Raw genomic sequence first — 17,266 nt, forward strand, 5'->3', positions numbered from 1 at the left:
TCGAACCCGTGTCTCCTGCATTAGCAGGCAGATTCTCAACCACTGCGCCACCAGGGAAGCCCATATTCCATTTTTTGATCTATAAAACGTTATCAGATCTACTGCTGCCTGGCAGTATGCTGGGCTAGAAATTCTAAAGGATCCTCCTACTCTCACAAAAACAACTAGCTCCTGGATAAAACATAAGACAATTGAATTTTTGGGCTCTTTAGAAATGATGTTGGGGAACAGAGCTTTCCCCAAGGCCAAATGATGTAGAACAGTAGATCATCGTTCAACTTATGGTTCAAGTATTTATATACAACTAGAGTATATTTAGAATAGTGGTTCTCAATCAGGGGTAGTTTTTCCCCTTCTGCCCCGGGGACATCTGGCAATGTCTGGAGATATTTTTGGTTGTCAGAACTAAGGGGTGCTACTGGCATCTAGTGGGCAGAGATCAGTTATGCTGCTAATATCCTACGATAACTAGCCTTCTACAACAAAGAATTAACAGGTCCAAAATGTCAGTAGTGCCAAGGATGAGAAAACAAATCTAGGGGCAGACTAACTTTTTCAGAGTTGTCTCCAAATAAGGAATTCTTCTCACTTTGTTTTACTGAGAGGCCATGTTTTCTATCTCCCATTGTACTTGCCATTTGGATAGGGGTGGGTCTGACAGTTTAGAAATCAGGATAATTTTATCACTTACTTTGAAGAGGACTTCTAGACTGTCATTTCCACCCATAGTCATTTACCAATCTAAAACACAATTTACATTCAAATATAGCTTTATTGAAAAACAAGTGGTGATCATTTTCTAATGTATAGAAATCCTGAATCACTATGTTGTGCACCTAGAACTAATACAGTGTTGTAGGTCAATTACACTTCAATTAGAAAAAAAAGCAAGAAAACCAACATTATGCTTTATGCATCTTTTCTATCTCCCACAGTTCATACATTAAAGGAGACCCACAGTGTTAACAGATAACCTCAAGAATCAGGTTGAATTTTTTTAATGTAGAAGGTCCCTTCCTGAATTATCTCGTTAAACTTCAAATTACAGGCACTCTCATTACTCATCTTAATTCATAATCTAATACACCACTGTATCCTTCACAGCCGTATGGAAGCTTTTGATAAAAGTTTGTGAAACACTATAAAATGGTGAGAAAGGGGATAGAGCTAATGACAAAGTCCTTTATAAACCTTAAAATATGAAATATTGTTAGTTTTCATTAGCAAGAATATCCAAACCTACAAGGTCTAATACAGTAGCCACTAGCCACACGTGGTGATTTAAAGTGAAATTAATTATAATTAAATAAAAATTCAGTTCTTCAGTTCCACTAACCATATTTCAAGTGTTTAATAGCCACATGTGGCTAGTGGTTACCATACTGGAGAGCACAGATATAGAACATTTTCATCACCACAGAAAGTTCTACTGCATAATGCTGGCTGTCAGACTGTTAAAACTAGGGCAATTCTGGAAATTCTAATGAGATCCTGAAGAAATTTAGTGCAGAGAATTAAAATAACTCATTTCAGTCTAACAGTTTTATATTTAAATTCAGCTACAACCCAGAATAAAAGAGTATGTCCCGTTTAAAAAACAACAAAAACATTAAACTACTTTTTTCAGTTAGATTCTGGAGCAACATGTTATTAATTTGTTTAATTAAGTATTTACTGAATGCCAACCACATATGCCAGGCATTGTGGTAGAGGCTGGGGATTCAAAGTTGAATAAGTCACAATTTTTGTCATAGAAAATTAAGCATTAAACAAAAAATCAGTGCATAACCTATAAAACATAGATATTACTTTTTTATACTACTTTTATACTATATTATATGTACATATATCTGTATGTATACATGTATAAAGTCTTATGCACTAAAAATGCAGGTGGAGCTATTTGGTCTCAAAGATAGCTCATTCTGTTTGGAAAGAACACCTTGATTCTAACTGGGACCAGTAGGAAAATATCAACAGACTCTGAAAAGCAAGAGGAGATAACAACTTGGATTGACCACTTGTCTGACCTACCGCAAATTAAAGCCTTTGGGACTAATTTTTTGCACCTAAAAATGCTGTACCTTCTACATAAGATCACAGAACTACAAGGACAACCATTATAAGGGTATAACATATTTGTAAAATATTCATTACATGTAACACGAAGAAATCAAAATAAGCTTATTCTCTTCTCATTCATATCCCTGAGATACTTTATGTGTTTGAGTAGTTTATATTGCTATTCTTCCAACTCATGTCTCAGAGTTGGCATTCCTTCACTTGTATTTTTAAATACCTACTCTTCACTTTCAGTAACCATTACATTTCTCACAAGGTAAATAAATATTTCCTCATCTCATTCAAACCTATATTTTCCCTTCCTCACAGGAGCAGATTCATATTGAAAACTCTATAGAAGCGGCCCACAGATGCTGCAACATTCTAAGATATATTTCATCACCACAACACAGGTGAGATTTGCTTTATTTAAAATAGTAAGTTGCTAAATTGCAGCCTCCACACCTCTGTTGAATGGATAAATAAGACCACAACAAATGTTCCTTAGCGTTCATTAACTGTGATTACTTATTTATACATAGCTCTAAAGGAGCTCAATTCCCAATCTCTAAGCCAGCAGTTCTAAAACTTTTTAGTCTGAGTCCTTTATCATTTTTACAAATTAATGAGGACCTCAATGAGCTTTTATGAAATTTTAAATAAGATTTTTTTAAAATGTTGACATTTAAAAATAACAACGTATCCATTACATGTTAACGTAAATACTTTCAATGAAAATAACCATATCTTCCAAAAAAATTTCATGAGAAATGGCTTAAAAGGAAAATAGCTGGATTCTCATATCTGCTTCTGCATTCAGTTTGCTTTCGTTGATGTATATGAGGAAAATCTGCCTTCTCATAGCTAAGTAGTTGGGAAAGGAAAAAGTATTTTAAGTGATGGTTTCTTAACAGTTAGCTGCAATGTAAAATCTGAAACCATATACTAATTAACTTTTCATACTCTTCGATTAAAATCCATCAATTTATCTTTCACTTTGAAGGGATTTTGCAACATCATGCATTGGTCATTTGGAAAATATGAGTTCAGTGAAGTATGCAGATATGCCAAACGTTAACACATTTCATTACAGAATATCATGAACAGAATATCAAACAATTGCATGTCTTAATATCAACAATGATCTCATCTCAACCTTTACATAAACATCTTTTTAATATTTGGTACATCAAAATGGGAAGCATGCATAAAGCCCTTCTGCTGCATATGGAACAGTTATCTCAAGGAAAAGCACTTGTGCATTTGAGTTGCAAGTTTAACTGGTCACTTTTTTCATGGAATACAACTTTTACTGGAAATATGACAAACATACTATGATTATTCAGACTTGGGCATCTGTCCAACCGCATGGACCCCCTGAAAGAGCCTGTGGGGAAGTCCACTGACCATATTTTGAGAACCACTGTTCTGAGCAGTAAGGCAAAAATATTCCATAATTTCATGAGTCATTACAGCATCAAGAAAACACAAATGCTACATAAAAGTATCTATATATTTCTGCTTAAAACCAAGTAAATAGAAGAGGCAGAAAAGCAGCTCCCAAACTAGAATACATTATAAACCAAATATTTGGCCCACATAGAGAATCGGACTCCAGAACGTGAAATTTATCAAGCACTTAATCTCCACAACATAAATACATTTTAGAATACCAGTGCATTAAGACCACAAAAAAAGGAAAAGGAAAAAAAAACCTTACAGGAATGTCAAGTAATTAAAACATAAATGGATATTAACTGCCCATTAATAACAGCTAATACTATTGCCAGGCACTTTGCTAAACACTTTATATAGTTATTACATTTAATCCTCAAAACAAGCCTAAAAGGTAAGTACTACTAATTCTCATCTCACATATAAGGAAACTGAAATATAAGCAGTTTGCCTAAGGTCACAGGAAGAATGGATGGTAGAGCTGGGATTCAAAACCAGCACCCTTCACATAACTATACTGCTTCCTGCAACAAAGTCAAATGGTCATCATATGGAAAAATTATGGAGTATAGTTTCTGACTGAAGAGAATGTTAAAAAAAAAAAAAAAAAAAAAAAAGGCGGCAAACTCACAGTCTTTAGTTCCATCAGAACTTGTTCATCGACTCCATCATCCAAAAAGATGTCTCTCACATCATTAATTACATCTTCAATCACAGATCTGTATAATTTAGGCTTTAAAGGGAAAATAAAAGACTGCTGAAAAACACTGCTTTTCACATATTAAAATATGTAACATTTTCACAAATTCAAAACAAATGTTAATACAACAGTCCCTTTTCCAACTCTCTAAAACTTATTTTAGAAGATATAATTTTAAAGGTATGGCCATTTCCCATAAACATCATTTGCCTTACTTAAAATGAATTATTTGACGACTGCATATTTTAATAGAGGTTTTACGACTGTTTAATTCATATACAGAAGATCATCACAGATACAAGGTCTATACAGTTTCCAGTTGTAATTTCCCATGTGGTTATAGTCAAAACACTTAATGTGTTTTGACTATATCCAACGATATAGTTTTATGGGTTGCTATGTCTGGTTTTTATTATTCCTTGCTTGGTTTAACCCGTTTTATCTCCTAACCTCATTGCTGTCTTAACAGAAACTTATGTCCTGTGATTTGCCTGGTAATAATCTGCAACCTAATAAGTATTCAAATTTAAAAATCACCTAATTTCAGTTTTTGTTACCCAGTCTGTACCTTTAAATTATACCATCAAGCTGTTCATATAACCACAATAACAGGTCTCAAAGTCTCAGAGGAACAAGACACAATGATCTCTTTTCCAGGATTTCTCTCCTACTACTGCCCAGATGATGCTATGGAATAGAATTATAAGCAGCCTCGATAATTATTTTTAAACTATTATTATTATAACTATTGTTGTTGTCATTACTTGGGGGGAAGCCTGCTTTTAGAAGGTTGCCAGAAAAATAAAATGAGAATAGATGTGAAAGCACTTTAAAAGTATAAAGTACTTTTTAAAAACCAAAAGGTAAGAGATGGAAGAATTTGCCCAACCCACATTCTATTTTTAATGGACAAAAGGAAGTTTGCTTGTCAGAGTGTAAAACCAGAGATGCCTTGCTATAAATCTTATCCACTATCACACAGAGCTAAGATCAACAGCCTTTTTATTTTAATACTTTGTCATTATTTGTGTTTTATATCTTGCTTAAAAGTTACTGCTTACCCAATAAAACCAAGGGTTTGCTCTCATAAGCAAACCTCAAACAGAAATAAATGTTTCATTAGCATCTCTCCCAGCAACACTGTTATCACAGGGGAAACCTCTTATGTGTCCTTGTCCAGCCAAAAATACAAATAATGAGTTCCTCTATACAACTTACCTCAACCATTAAAAACTATTTGTTCCTTTTCATTACAACCAGAAAAACAATTCATGTACCTAGGTTCTCACCTTTGCCGTTCCACTCACTCACTTGCTTTTTATTTTGCCAAATCTGCCTCTGTGAACTAAAATTATTCATGTGATTTCTGCATCTCTACAGTGCCTCCTTATGTTAGCATTCTGATTCTATATATAAGGAAAGTCTGTCTGACTATGGGTATCACCTTATCTATGGCAATTCAACTACTGAATTACAAAAATACATTTATAAAGTGTTTTTTTTTTAAACCAATGACTCAAGGCATTATAAAGATACAGTGTAATTTTAAATAGGTAGTATAAATCTCAAATTGACGATATAAATTATTTTTTCAGCAAACTACATGTTGTTTTGGTGTTTCCAAAGTCAGTCATCCCTAAAAATATTCTGCTTGGATATCCACACATTTATAGGTACAATGTGCTTTCTCCTGGCACTCCCTACTTAATGAATCAATCTTGCTTTAAGATTTTGCTTTTGTGCTTTAATTATCCCACAACTTGACCACTTAATGGATTCATATGCACTATAAAGAAAGGGAAATGTGTATTCTTCATGAAGTATACGCAATTTAAAATTGTTCAAGAATTAAAAAGCGCGCAAAATACTGACGTTTTTCAAAGTATGTGAGTACATAGGCATTATTCTGAATTATTATTTAAAATACTAAATTGTACTTAAACCAAAGTTTTTGCCTTTTATGAAATACACAGTAATTTAGGTTTGTCCTGGTTTTCAAAAACCAGATATTCCAAACTTAAAAACTCGTAAATTAAAGGGCCATTAGTGCCATTATCTAATGATTAATTAAAGGATTTCTTTCAAAAGTTTTAGTCCCTGGTACAATATTGGAAAATAAGTTGGATTAATTTCTATATTGGATATCATATTAACATCCAATGCAGCAAAAACACCGTCTACTTAGAATTTTAATTTTTTAATATCCAGTTTGCACTAAGCAAATTACTCACAATTCCCCGATCCATAAATGTACTGTAGACACAGGTCCTACGTCGAAGCTTTAGGCACTTATCTATTTCTTTGAAAAGCTTCGTATCTCAAATATTTATTATAGGAAAACATAATGAAATATTAGGAGCTATATTTCTAACATTTCCTGAATACGTGATGAACAAAATACTACCAAAATCAAATCCTCCACAGCTAACAATTAATGTAGAAAACTTTTCAAAAAAACAAAAAATTACTGACAATAATGCATGCATCTTCTGAATACAAGAACGATTAGACATCTGAGCTTAAATTCTCTTTTAAAAATAAAAATAAAATAAAAAAGGAGGGCAAGTCTATTTTCCCCTATCAAAGACCGCAAATCCCAGCTGCTGTACGAAAACAAAAACTTGGGGCTCTAAAAGCAGACCCGGTTGGGCACGAAATTACAGTGTACGGAAAGGACTTAGGAATAAACTGAGCTCTGCACGCGCCAGCCTCTCGCCTCGGGAGCACGCACCTCCCAGCCCCGCTCTCAGCAGCTCTCACTATTTAAAGCCGGATCTGGTGTTTAAATGGAGAGGCGGTGACGTAGGCCTGAAAAGCACCTTCCCATCCTGGCAGAGTCTATATTAGAGAGCGGCAATGGCTCTATATAAACAGGGCAGCCAAAGGGAGGAGGACCACAAGGCTCAGGGACTGAAAAGCAGGGTAAGCGGCCGCAGCCATGATGGATCGACCCGAGTCGTCAACGGTACGGAGCCGGGCTGCCGTGGGCTTGTCTGCATTTGGGACCGGGCAAAAAAGTGTTTTATTGTCATAATAAAAATAAGAGAGTGGGGTGGACTAGTGATCACATTTTGCGTTGGTGACTGAAAAGGTTATTTATGTGACTGCTTTTTGCAAACCTACGTGATCGCAAGTAAGAAAAAAGGGACAAACGGTGAGAAGTAGGCAAATTTCAAGGCGAAAGCGGGGCACTTTGACCACTACTGTAGGCTTTGTTTGTTTTGGTGCTTTTGCTAGTCGAAGATACGATGGGGGTTTTGCTTCCCCTTCGCCATTTTACCGATTCGGAAGGAACCGAGATAAGTGCTTTTCAACCTTCGTCCTTTTTTTTTTTTTTTTTAAAACATAAAATGGCCCCAGTGAAGGCTCTTTAAGCACAACCGCCAAAACGCCCAAAGTAACCCCCAAAGTAGCCATTAACCTTTCACTGCGTTAAAGTGGATCGCGGTGGGTCTTGGGGATTCGCCCAGCTCCCCAAACACGGTTTTTGTTTTGAGGCTGCTCCGGGAGCCCTTCTCCAGCCGGCGCGGCCGGGCCCGCTTCGGGGAGAAGCGGCGGCGCCCCTCCCGCCCTCCCTCCTGGCGGCCGGGGTCTGGGGCCGGGGCCGCGCGCTCGCCCCGGCCCAACCGCCCCGCGGCGGCCCCAGGCCCAGCAGGCGCCCCCGCCCTCCCCGCCGCCGCGGCCGCGAGCCTCGGCACCCCCCCGCGCCCGCCGCCCGGCGCACCGGCCCGCTCCGCCTGAGGCGGGAAGCGGCGGCGGCGGTGGCGGCGGCGGCCGCGCGGGCGGCTGAGGAGAGTCGAGGCCGGGAGTCGCGGCCGTCCCCGCCCCCGCCCGGTCCGGCCGTTGCTGCCGCCTGAACGAAGCCCCCGCCGGCCACCAAACCACGTCCTTACCACGGTGTTTGTATTTGCCGAGTTCGCCATTTCCACACACAACACAAACAAGAGGGGGGCAACCCCGAGAAAAGATAAAAACAAAAACAAACAAAAAAAGAACACCCGGAGGGTGACCCAAGCCACCGCAAAATTGGGGGGAAAAATTTTTCAAACAAAATCGGATCCTGACGGAGGAGAGGGGAGCGGTGAGAGGAGGTAGAGAAGGAGGAGAGCAGTCCTCGGAGCTAAAAACTCGAGAATCGCCCTTAAAAAAAAAAAGGCCACGACCCTTCAGGGGTCCTGGGGGGCGTTGCCCGCTCCCCACCCCGCACCAAGGAGGGGAACCACCACCGGTCGCCGCTCCCCGCGCCGCCGCTGCCGCCACCGGCTGCAGCTCCAGCCGTCCGGTCCGCCCGCTTCTCCCCTTTATATAGTGAGCCAACAAGCTGCGCGAGCCGCCGCCACCACCGCTGCCGCCGAGAGACAGGGCGGAGGGGGAGGGAGGGGCGGAAGGGGCGGGGGCAGAGGTGGGCGGGGCTGAGCGCGAGACACCGCGAGAGCCGCGTGCGCAGGCTTGCCGGAGCGGAGGCCGCCGCGCGTCGTCACGCGCAATGGAGGCTGTGGTGAGGGCGGGGCCCGGGGACTTAAGTAGTGAAGTTGGACCGCCGTCTCCTCAAGTCTCGCGTGATCACGTGGTCGGCACCCAGGCGGAAGTCTCCGGCACCTGCTTTGGGATGAGGAACTTGCTAAGTATTGCTGGAAAAAGCGTGAGTTCTGGTGACACAGGAGTCCAGAGCTAGCTGGGATTGCCTCCTGTCGGGCATTTATGCGCCGTCGCGCGCTGGAGGGGATAGGAAATGCGGAAGGGGCGCTGGCTGTTGCCCCGCTAGGAATGGCCGCGGAGGAGGGCCGGTCACGTGGCCCAGCTTCCCGCCCCTGGCGCGCTCGGACTGAGGGAAGTTTCAAATGCGGAGTCATGTCTGAGAACGGGCTAGACTCAGATTCCGAGTTCCGAGGCGTTGGCACCTCTTGCCTAGGATGGGCCTTTAGCTTGCAGAATTGTGTACGAGTTCCTAAAAGGGATGAAACCTGATTTGGCCCCCCCGTAAACACATTCCAGAATTAATAACATCTGAAACCGTATGAGTTCTCTCCACCAGTAAGCTACAAAGTCTCTGGGTTTAAGTTCCCCAAAGGTCCGGCCTCTACTATCCCACGTACTTTAAATGACTTTTCAAGGTGATGGAATTGTCACCCCACCCCACCCACCGCCAACCCGAATAACCGGGATTATGACCGCACAACTTTCCCCGGTTTTTAAAAATATTACCCAAATTCAGTGACTCCACATGGTCAGGACATACTGACATCTGAAATACTTGGCATTTGACACACCAAGTCACATGGCCTCTCGCTGCGGAAGAGGGGCAGAAAATGTCCATGTCTTGGACTGCAACTCAATAGGCTTTTGACCTGCTCTGCCCAAGCTAATCTCGCCTTTATATCAACATTTCACGCAGAACAGAGAATGCTCTGTTTAGAAGGCAGAGCTCACAGTACCTAATTTTCTTGTCCCTAGGAATTTCCAGACACATGGAATGTAGGCTGGACAAGTGAGGGAGTTTATCCTCAAAAGGCAAAGCAAAACAAAATGTAAAACTTCTATGCCTCTGAAACCATAGTTGAGGAATATCAGTTGCTTCTCAGTTCCCTGCACAGCTGCTTGTTTGGGAGCATCAAAAGGACAAAAACAAAAAACAGAAAACAAATCATAGTGTTCTTTATGTATTATATAAAATTATGATTCCATCAACATTTGTAATTCATTTAATAGTCGGGTGACCATTAGCCAGAAAAGTTATACTAACCAATACTTTTCATTTCTTACTATTTTAAGAGGACTTGTTACCTCCTTATGTAAGTACTACTTTTTTATTTTAATAAATTTATTTATTTATTTATTTATGGCTGCATTGGGTCTTGGTTGCTGCCTGCGGGCTTTCTCTAGTTGCCCCCAGTGGGGGCTGCTCTTCGTTGCAGTGCGCGGCTTGTTAGGAACCAGGCTGCACAGCAGGAGGTGAGTGGCTGGCAAGCAAAGCTTCATCTGTATTTATAGCTGCTCCCCATTGCTTGCATTACCGCCTGAGCTCCACCTCCTGTCAACATTATGATGAGTTGTATAATTATTTCATTATGTCGTACAATGTAATAATAATAGAAATAAAGTGCACAATAAATGTAATGTGCTTTAATTATCCCGAAACCCCCCCCCCCGCACCGCCACCCCCCTCCCCAGTACGTGGAAAAATTGTCTTCCATGAAACTGGTCCCTGGTGCCAAAAAGGTTGGGGACTGCTGTTTTGGAGAATACAAAAGTTGAGAGGAAAGATCTTATATCTCAAACTTGCTAATCCTAATGGAAGTCTTATTGTAAAGCATACTGCATAATTACAGCATTCATTCAAGATATAAAAAGCACTGATATATTTCAGTCCTACCAAATAAAATTATAATCAGGTTTCACCTAATTTTTATTTGAAGTATAGTTGATTTACAATATTGTGTTAGTTTCAGGTGTCCAGCAAAGTGATTCAGTTATATATATGTGATTTTTTTCAGACTTTTTCCATTATGGTTATTACAAGGTATTGAATATAGTTCCTTGTGCTATACAGTAAATCCTTGTTGCTTATCTATTTTATGCATAGTAGTTTGTATCTGTTAATTCCATACTACTAATTTATCCCTCCACCCTCCCTTAGGTCTTCTGCCCTTTTTTTTTTTTTTTTTGAAGAATTAGTTGAGAATGACTGGGGTTAGTTTTTTTAATTTATTTATTTTTGGCTGTGTTGGATCTTTGTTTCTGTGCGAGGGCTTTCTCTAGTTGCGGCGAGCAGGGGCCACTCTTCATGGTGGTGCGCGGGCCTCTCACTGTTGTGGCCTCTCGTTGCGGAGCACAGGCTCCAGACGCGCAGGCTCAGTAGCTGTGTTTCACAGGCCCAGTTGCTCCACGGCATGTGGGATCCTCCCAGACCAGGGCTCGAACCCGTGTCCCCTGCATTGGCAGGCCTTCTGCCCATTTTTTTATTGGATTGTTTGTTTTCTTGATATTGAATTATATGAGCTGTTTGTGTATTTTGGATATTAACTCCTTGTTGATCGCATTGTTTGCAAATCTTTTCTCCCATTTCATAGGTTGTCTTTTCATTTTGTTGATGGTTTCCTTTGCTGTGTAAAAGCTTTTAAGTTTGATCAAGTTCCGTTTGCTTATTTCGGCTTTTATTTCTTCTGCCTTGGGAGATTGATCTAAGAAAATATTGTTAGTATTTATGTTCGAGAATGTTTTGCCTATGTTCTCTTCTATGAGTTTTATGGTGGCATGTCTTATAGTTAGGTCTTTAAACCACTTTAAGTTTATTTTTGTATATGGTGTGAGGGAGTGTTCCAATTTCATTGATTTACATGTAGCTGTTCTGCTTGCCCAACACCACTTGAAGAGACTGTCCTTTCTGCATTGTATATTCTTTTATATTATTTGTTGTGGATTAATAGGTGTGTGGGTTTATTTCTGGGCTGTCTATTCTGTTGCATTGATTTGTCTGTTTTTTCTGCCAGTACCATGCTGTTTTGATTACTATAGCTTTGTAGTATTGTCTGAAGTCTGGAAGGGTTATGTCTTCAACTTTATACTTTTTCCTCAGGATTGTTTTGACAATTCTGGGTCTTTTGTCATTCCATGTAAATTTTAGGATTATTTTTTCTAGTTCTGTGAAAAATATCTTGGGTATTTTGATAGTGATTGCATTAGATCTGTAGATTGCTTTGGGTAGTATGGCCATTTTAACAATATTAATTCTTCCAATCCAAGAGCATGGGATATCTTTTCATTTCTCTGAATCATCTTTTTTTTAAAAATTTATTTATTTTATTTATTTATTTTTGGCTGCACTGGGTCTTCGTTGCTGTGCGGGCTCTCTCTAGCTGTGACGAGCAGGGGCTGCTTTTTGTTGTGTTGCGTGGGCTTCTCAATGCAGTGGCTTGTCTTGTGGAGCGCGGGCTCTAGGCGCACGGGCTTCAGTAGTTGTGGCATGCGGGCTCAGTAGTTGTGACTCGTGGGCTCTAGAGCACAGGCTCAGTAGTTGTGGCGCATGGGCTTAGTTGCTCGGCAGCATGTGGGATCTTCCTGGAGCAGGGCTTGAACCTGTGTCCCCTGCATTGGCAGGTGGATTCTTAACCACTGCTCCACCAGGGAAGCCCTCTCTGAATCATCTTAAGTTTGTTTTATCAATGTCTTATACTTTTAATGTATAGCTACCTCCTTGGTTAGATTTATTCCTAAATGTTTTTTTGATGTGATTTTAAACAGAATTGTTTTCTTACTTTTTCTGATATTTTATTGTTAGTGTAAAGAAATGCAACTGATTTCTGTATATTAATCTTGTATCTTGCTACCTTGCTGAATTCATTTATTACTTCTAATAGTTTTTGTGTGGAGATTTTAGGGTTCTCTATGTAGAGTATCATGTCTTCTGCAAATAGTGACAGTTTTACCTCTTCCCTTCTAATTTGGATGCCTTTTATTTCTTTTTCTTGTCTGATTGCTGTGTCTAGGTCTTCCAATATTATGTTGAATAGAAGTAGTGAGAATGGGCATCCTTGTCTTGTTCCTGAATTTAGTAGGAAGGCTTTCAGCTTTTCATCATTGAATATTATGTTGGCTGTGGGTTTGTCATAAATAGCTTTTATTATGTTGAGATATGTTACCTCTATACCCACTTCGATGAGAGTTTTTATCATGAATGGATGTTGAATTTTGTCAAGCGCTTTTTCTATGCTGTTCAGATAATCATGTGGTTTTTGTCTTTCCTTTTGTTAATGTGGTGTATCACATTGATTGAATTGCATATGTTGAACCATCCTGGCAACCCTGGAATAAATCCAACTTAATCATGGTGTATGATCCTTTCTGTGTATTGTTGAATTAGGTTTGCTAATATTTGTTGAGGATTTTCACATCTATATTCATCAGACATATCCTGTAATTTTTTTTTGTTTGTAGTGTCATTGTCTGGTTTTGGTATCAGGGTGATGGTGGCTTCATAGAATGAATTTGGGAGTGTTCCTTCCTTTTCAATTTTTTGGAATAGTTTGAGAATGCTAGGTGTAAGTTCTTCTTCATTTGGCAGAATTCCCCAGTGAAGATGTCTGGTCCTGGACTTCTGTTTGCAGAGGGTTTTTTGGTTTTTTGGTTTTTGTTTTTGCAGATTCTATTTCACTTGTAGTAATCAGTCTGTTCAAATTATGTCTCTTCTTGACTCAGTTTTGGCAAGCTGTATGTTTCTAGAAACTTGTCCGTTTCTTATAGGTTGTCCAATTTGTTGGCATATAACTATTTATAGTATTCTTTTATGATTTTTTATGTATCTATGGTATGAGCTGTTATTTTTCCTCTTTTCTTATTTTCTTTATTTGGGTCCTCTCTCTTTTCTTTTTGGTGAGCCTGGCTAGAGGTTTGTTGATTTTGTTTATCCTTTCAAAAAAAGAAAGGTTTTATTGATCTTTTCTGTTTTTTAATCTCTGTTTTATTTATTTCCTGTCTGATCTTTATTATTTCCTTCATTCTGCTGACTTTATGTTTTCTTTGTTCTTCTTTTTCTAATTCTTCTAGGTGGTAGATTATAAAACAAAGTTAACTTTTGAAAAGAAATCCCAAAATTGAAAATAAAATGAAGCAAATTAACCTAACAGTGTATTCCATAACACACAAAGAGGAACTTTTTCAAATGACTTTAAAACACAGTCATTAAACTATATATATCTGTAGTAGGATATTCTCTAAGGACAAAAATATGAAAAGTTTTTTTCACTGCTCTCAATATTTTTATTTGTGGTGGTAATGTTGTATATGTATTCTTTTTTTTTTTTTTTAAAGGTGATCATAAGGGTGTCAGTGCTTTTATCCAATTTATAGTAAGGATACCATTAAATCTTTTTTAAAGTGTGGGGGTTTTTGTTGTTGTTGTTGTTGTTTTTAATTTTTATTTATTTATTTATTTATTTATTTATGGCTGTGCTGGGTCTTCGTTTCTGTGCGAGGGCCTTCTCCAGTTGCGGCAAGCGGGGGCCACTCCTCATCGTGGTGCGCGGGCCTCTCACCATCGCGGCCTCTCTTGTTGCGGAGCACAGGCTCCAGACGCGCAGGCTCAGTAACTGTGGCTCACGGGCCTAGCTGCTCCATGGCATGTGGGATCCTCCCAGACCAGGGCTCGAACCTGTATCCCCTGCACCGGCAGGCAGACTCTCAACCACTGCGCCACCAAGGAAGCCCCTTTTTTTTTTTTGAATGTGATATGTGGGATAAAGAAGATGAGTAATTATATGATCTAATTATACCATCCCAGTCATTGTTGAGAAGCAGGATTCCCAACATAGGAGAAATGAAATTCAGATTTAAGACAGAAGAGGATAAATGAAAATTCTGTAGTCCTGAATTTAAATTAGAAGTGTCATGGTGTATTTTGTCTTAAATATTTCTCCCTGGCTCTGAAAAGTCCTAGAAACAATAGCCAACCCATTAGCAATGTGTATACCTAGTATCTAGATTATGGTACTTTAAGACCAGTGCTCCTTGGAGAAATATCTTATTCTGATTCTAGGTCAAAAGCAGGAAATGTCTTTTTTTTTTTTTTAAGCAACAAAAACCCAAACTCAATACATTTTAACTTATAAAATATATTGAATACATAGTTCTGAAAAAGTCTGAACACCTCACTGGTGATCAGCCCAGTATCTGTGAGCACTACTAGCTCCCGGATTATGATCTTGAAGTACCATTTTCCACTAAAAGGAATTAGAGCTCCTTGGAAATATTTCTCACTCCAGGACTGGGACAAGAAACATATTAATTTAAACCAAATGAATTGCCTATTATTGCCCTACCTAATACAAAATGAATCTAGAATATATTTTCATACAGATAGCATGAAAGTATATTAGTGTCCTAGAGCTGTTGTAACAAAGTATCACAAACTGGGTGACTTAAAACAACAGAAATTTATTGCCTCATAGTTCTGGGAGCTGTAAGTCTGAAATCAAGGTGTCAGCAGGGCCATGCTCTGCCTGACACTATGGGTAGAATCTTTCCTTGCCTCTTCCCAGCCTCTGGTGGTGGCCAGCAACCCTTGGAATTCCTTGCCTTGGGTCACATCACTCCAATATCTGTCTCCATCTTTACATAGCATTTTCCCTGTGTCTTTACATTGTTTTCCTTCAGTGCATGTCTATCTCTGTGTCCAAATTTCCCCTTTTTATAAGGATACCAATCGTATTGGATTAAGGCTTATCCTAATGACCTCATTTTAACTTGATTGCCTCTGTTAAGACACTATTTCTAAATAAGGTCACTTTCTAAGGTACTAGGGGTTAGGATTTCAACATATCTCTTTTGGAGGAGGTAATTCAACTCATAACAGAAGATATCAAAGACTCCTAGTGTCATGTCAAAAGAATTTAGGAGCCAACGTGAAGAGGTTCCCACTGGCCAAAGATGAGACACTCTGAGTATCAATAGGATTGTACTTGCAGCAAGTTGAATTGCATCAAATATTTAAATCCATTAATTTATAATGCTGCTAAAAAACAAAACATGAAAATTCCGATTGGTCGCCATTGGAGAATGGTAGGGAAACAACTCATCATTTTGAAGATTGGTAAATAAAGAAATATAATCAAGCATTTCCAGCCTTTCCTACATGAATTGTACCAAGTATCAAATAGTAGATGTAGTGGTTTGAATGGTAGCCCCCCAAAGGATACGTCCATGTTCTAATCCTCAGAAACTGTACATGTTATTTGGAAAAAGGGTCTCTGCAGGTATAATTAAGTTAAGGATTTTGTGATGAGATCTTTACTGTGTTAGGCCCTAAATTTATTGACAAGTGTCTTTATAAGAGACATGGAGGTGAACAAACAGAAGAGGAAGAGGAAATGTAACCATAGTGGAAGAAATTAGAGCAATGCAGCAACAAGGAATGCCAACAGCCACCAGAAGTTGGAAGAGGCAAAGAACAGATTCTGCCTTAGAGAATCTGGAGGGAGTATGGCCCTGCCAACATTTTTGTTTTGGACTTCTGGCCTCCAGAACTATGAGAGAATAAATTTCTGTTGTTGTTAAGCTACCACATTTGTGGTTATTTATTACAAAAGCCTCAGAAAACTAATACAGTAGATAAGAGGAAGTTTCTCTTTAAAGAAATATTACAGCTAATAAGTGAATGAGGAATAATAGAATATCACCATTTTGCAACCTCTAATGAATTAAGAGATGGAGGTGTTAAGCACTGACATCTGCCAACATCATAAAAAAAGAAATAAAATACCCAGGTATTATGTGCTTCTTGATGAAGAACATGCTACCACCTGTAAGGTAGTCTTACCCACACTCCCACCCCAAAATATATACCCTGAATGTGATCAAGCTTCTATATCCAACTAACAATGTACAAAAAATACACAGGTTGCAGGGACATTTTCAACTATGTATTAGAAATGCAGTCAGCAAAATCCAGACTCTGGGAAGCCACAGGATAAATGATGTAATTTCTCCAACAAACAAATTCAGAAAGAGAAAGGAACCTACAGAGAAAGACACTTGAAAGACACATCAGTCAATCACAATATATGGAACTTATTTAGATCCTAATTCAAATAAACTGTAAAAGAAAGATGACAATTATGAGACAATTGGAAATTCAAACACTTACTGGATATATGATGAAATTAAAGAATTATTGAATTAAATGAAATTTTCCATTAAAAAATTAAAAATAAGCCAATGAATCCTTATTTACAATCAGTAACAGTTCTTTATCCATACAGCTTGTCTTCTGGTGGAAAGACCGTTGGTATTCCCAAGAAGGCCTGGTAGGTATTGTGTTATAAATGTAATTAATATTAAGCATTGTGTTTAATTACATGGGTTTCCTCTTTCTCTGATTCTTACATCTCAGCTACATATGCCTTGATTTACAAGTTGAACAGCTGTGATTTGGGACAGTTAAAAATGGTGAAAAGTAAGGTGCTTGCTCAGGTGTTTTTATAAAAATATTCTTCTAATGGCCAAGTTATCTTTGATTTACCTACCAACTTTACCTTCTTACTCATATATCTTTAACTT

The 17,266-nt window shown here is 38.9% G+C and overlaps 1 protein-coding gene and 1 long non-coding RNA gene across 3 annotated transcripts in view; one reads left to right on the forward strand and one right to left on the reverse strand.

The window, feature by feature from the left end:
* Positions 1-8,556, reverse strand: part of GTF2A1 (general transcription factor IIA subunit 1) — a 44,540-nt gene extending 35,984 nt beyond the window's left edge. Inside the window, exons 1-2 of the mRNA XM_057541997.1 lie at positions 8,110-8,556; positions 4,148-4,249 (exon numbers count right to left, since the gene is read on the reverse strand). Of these exons, the coding sequence (XP_057397980.1) occupies positions 4,148-4,249; positions 8,110-8,139 (132 nt within the window). The 5' untranslated portion in view covers positions 8,140-8,556. The remainder of the gene's footprint in view (positions 1-4,147; positions 4,250-8,109) is intronic.
* Positions 7,095-17,266, forward strand: part of LOC130707476 (uncharacterized) — a 46,829-nt gene continuing 36,657 nt past the window's right edge. The window contains exon 1 of one of the 2 annotated variants that reach the window (XR_009007355.1): positions 7,095-7,181. This is a non-coding gene — a long non-coding RNA (uncharacterized LOC130707476). Of the gene's footprint in view, positions 7,182-8,679; positions 8,859-17,266 lie in introns of those variants that run through there. The other variant, XR_009007354.1, reaches the window with a different exon arrangement.

Source organism: Balaenoptera acutorostrata, chromosome 3 (assembly GCF_949987535.1).
Source record: "Balaenoptera acutorostrata chromosome 3, mBalAcu1.1, whole genome shotgun sequence".
Classification (NCBI taxonomy): Eukaryota; Metazoa; Chordata; class Mammalia; order Artiodactyla; family Balaenopteridae; genus Balaenoptera; species Balaenoptera acutorostrata.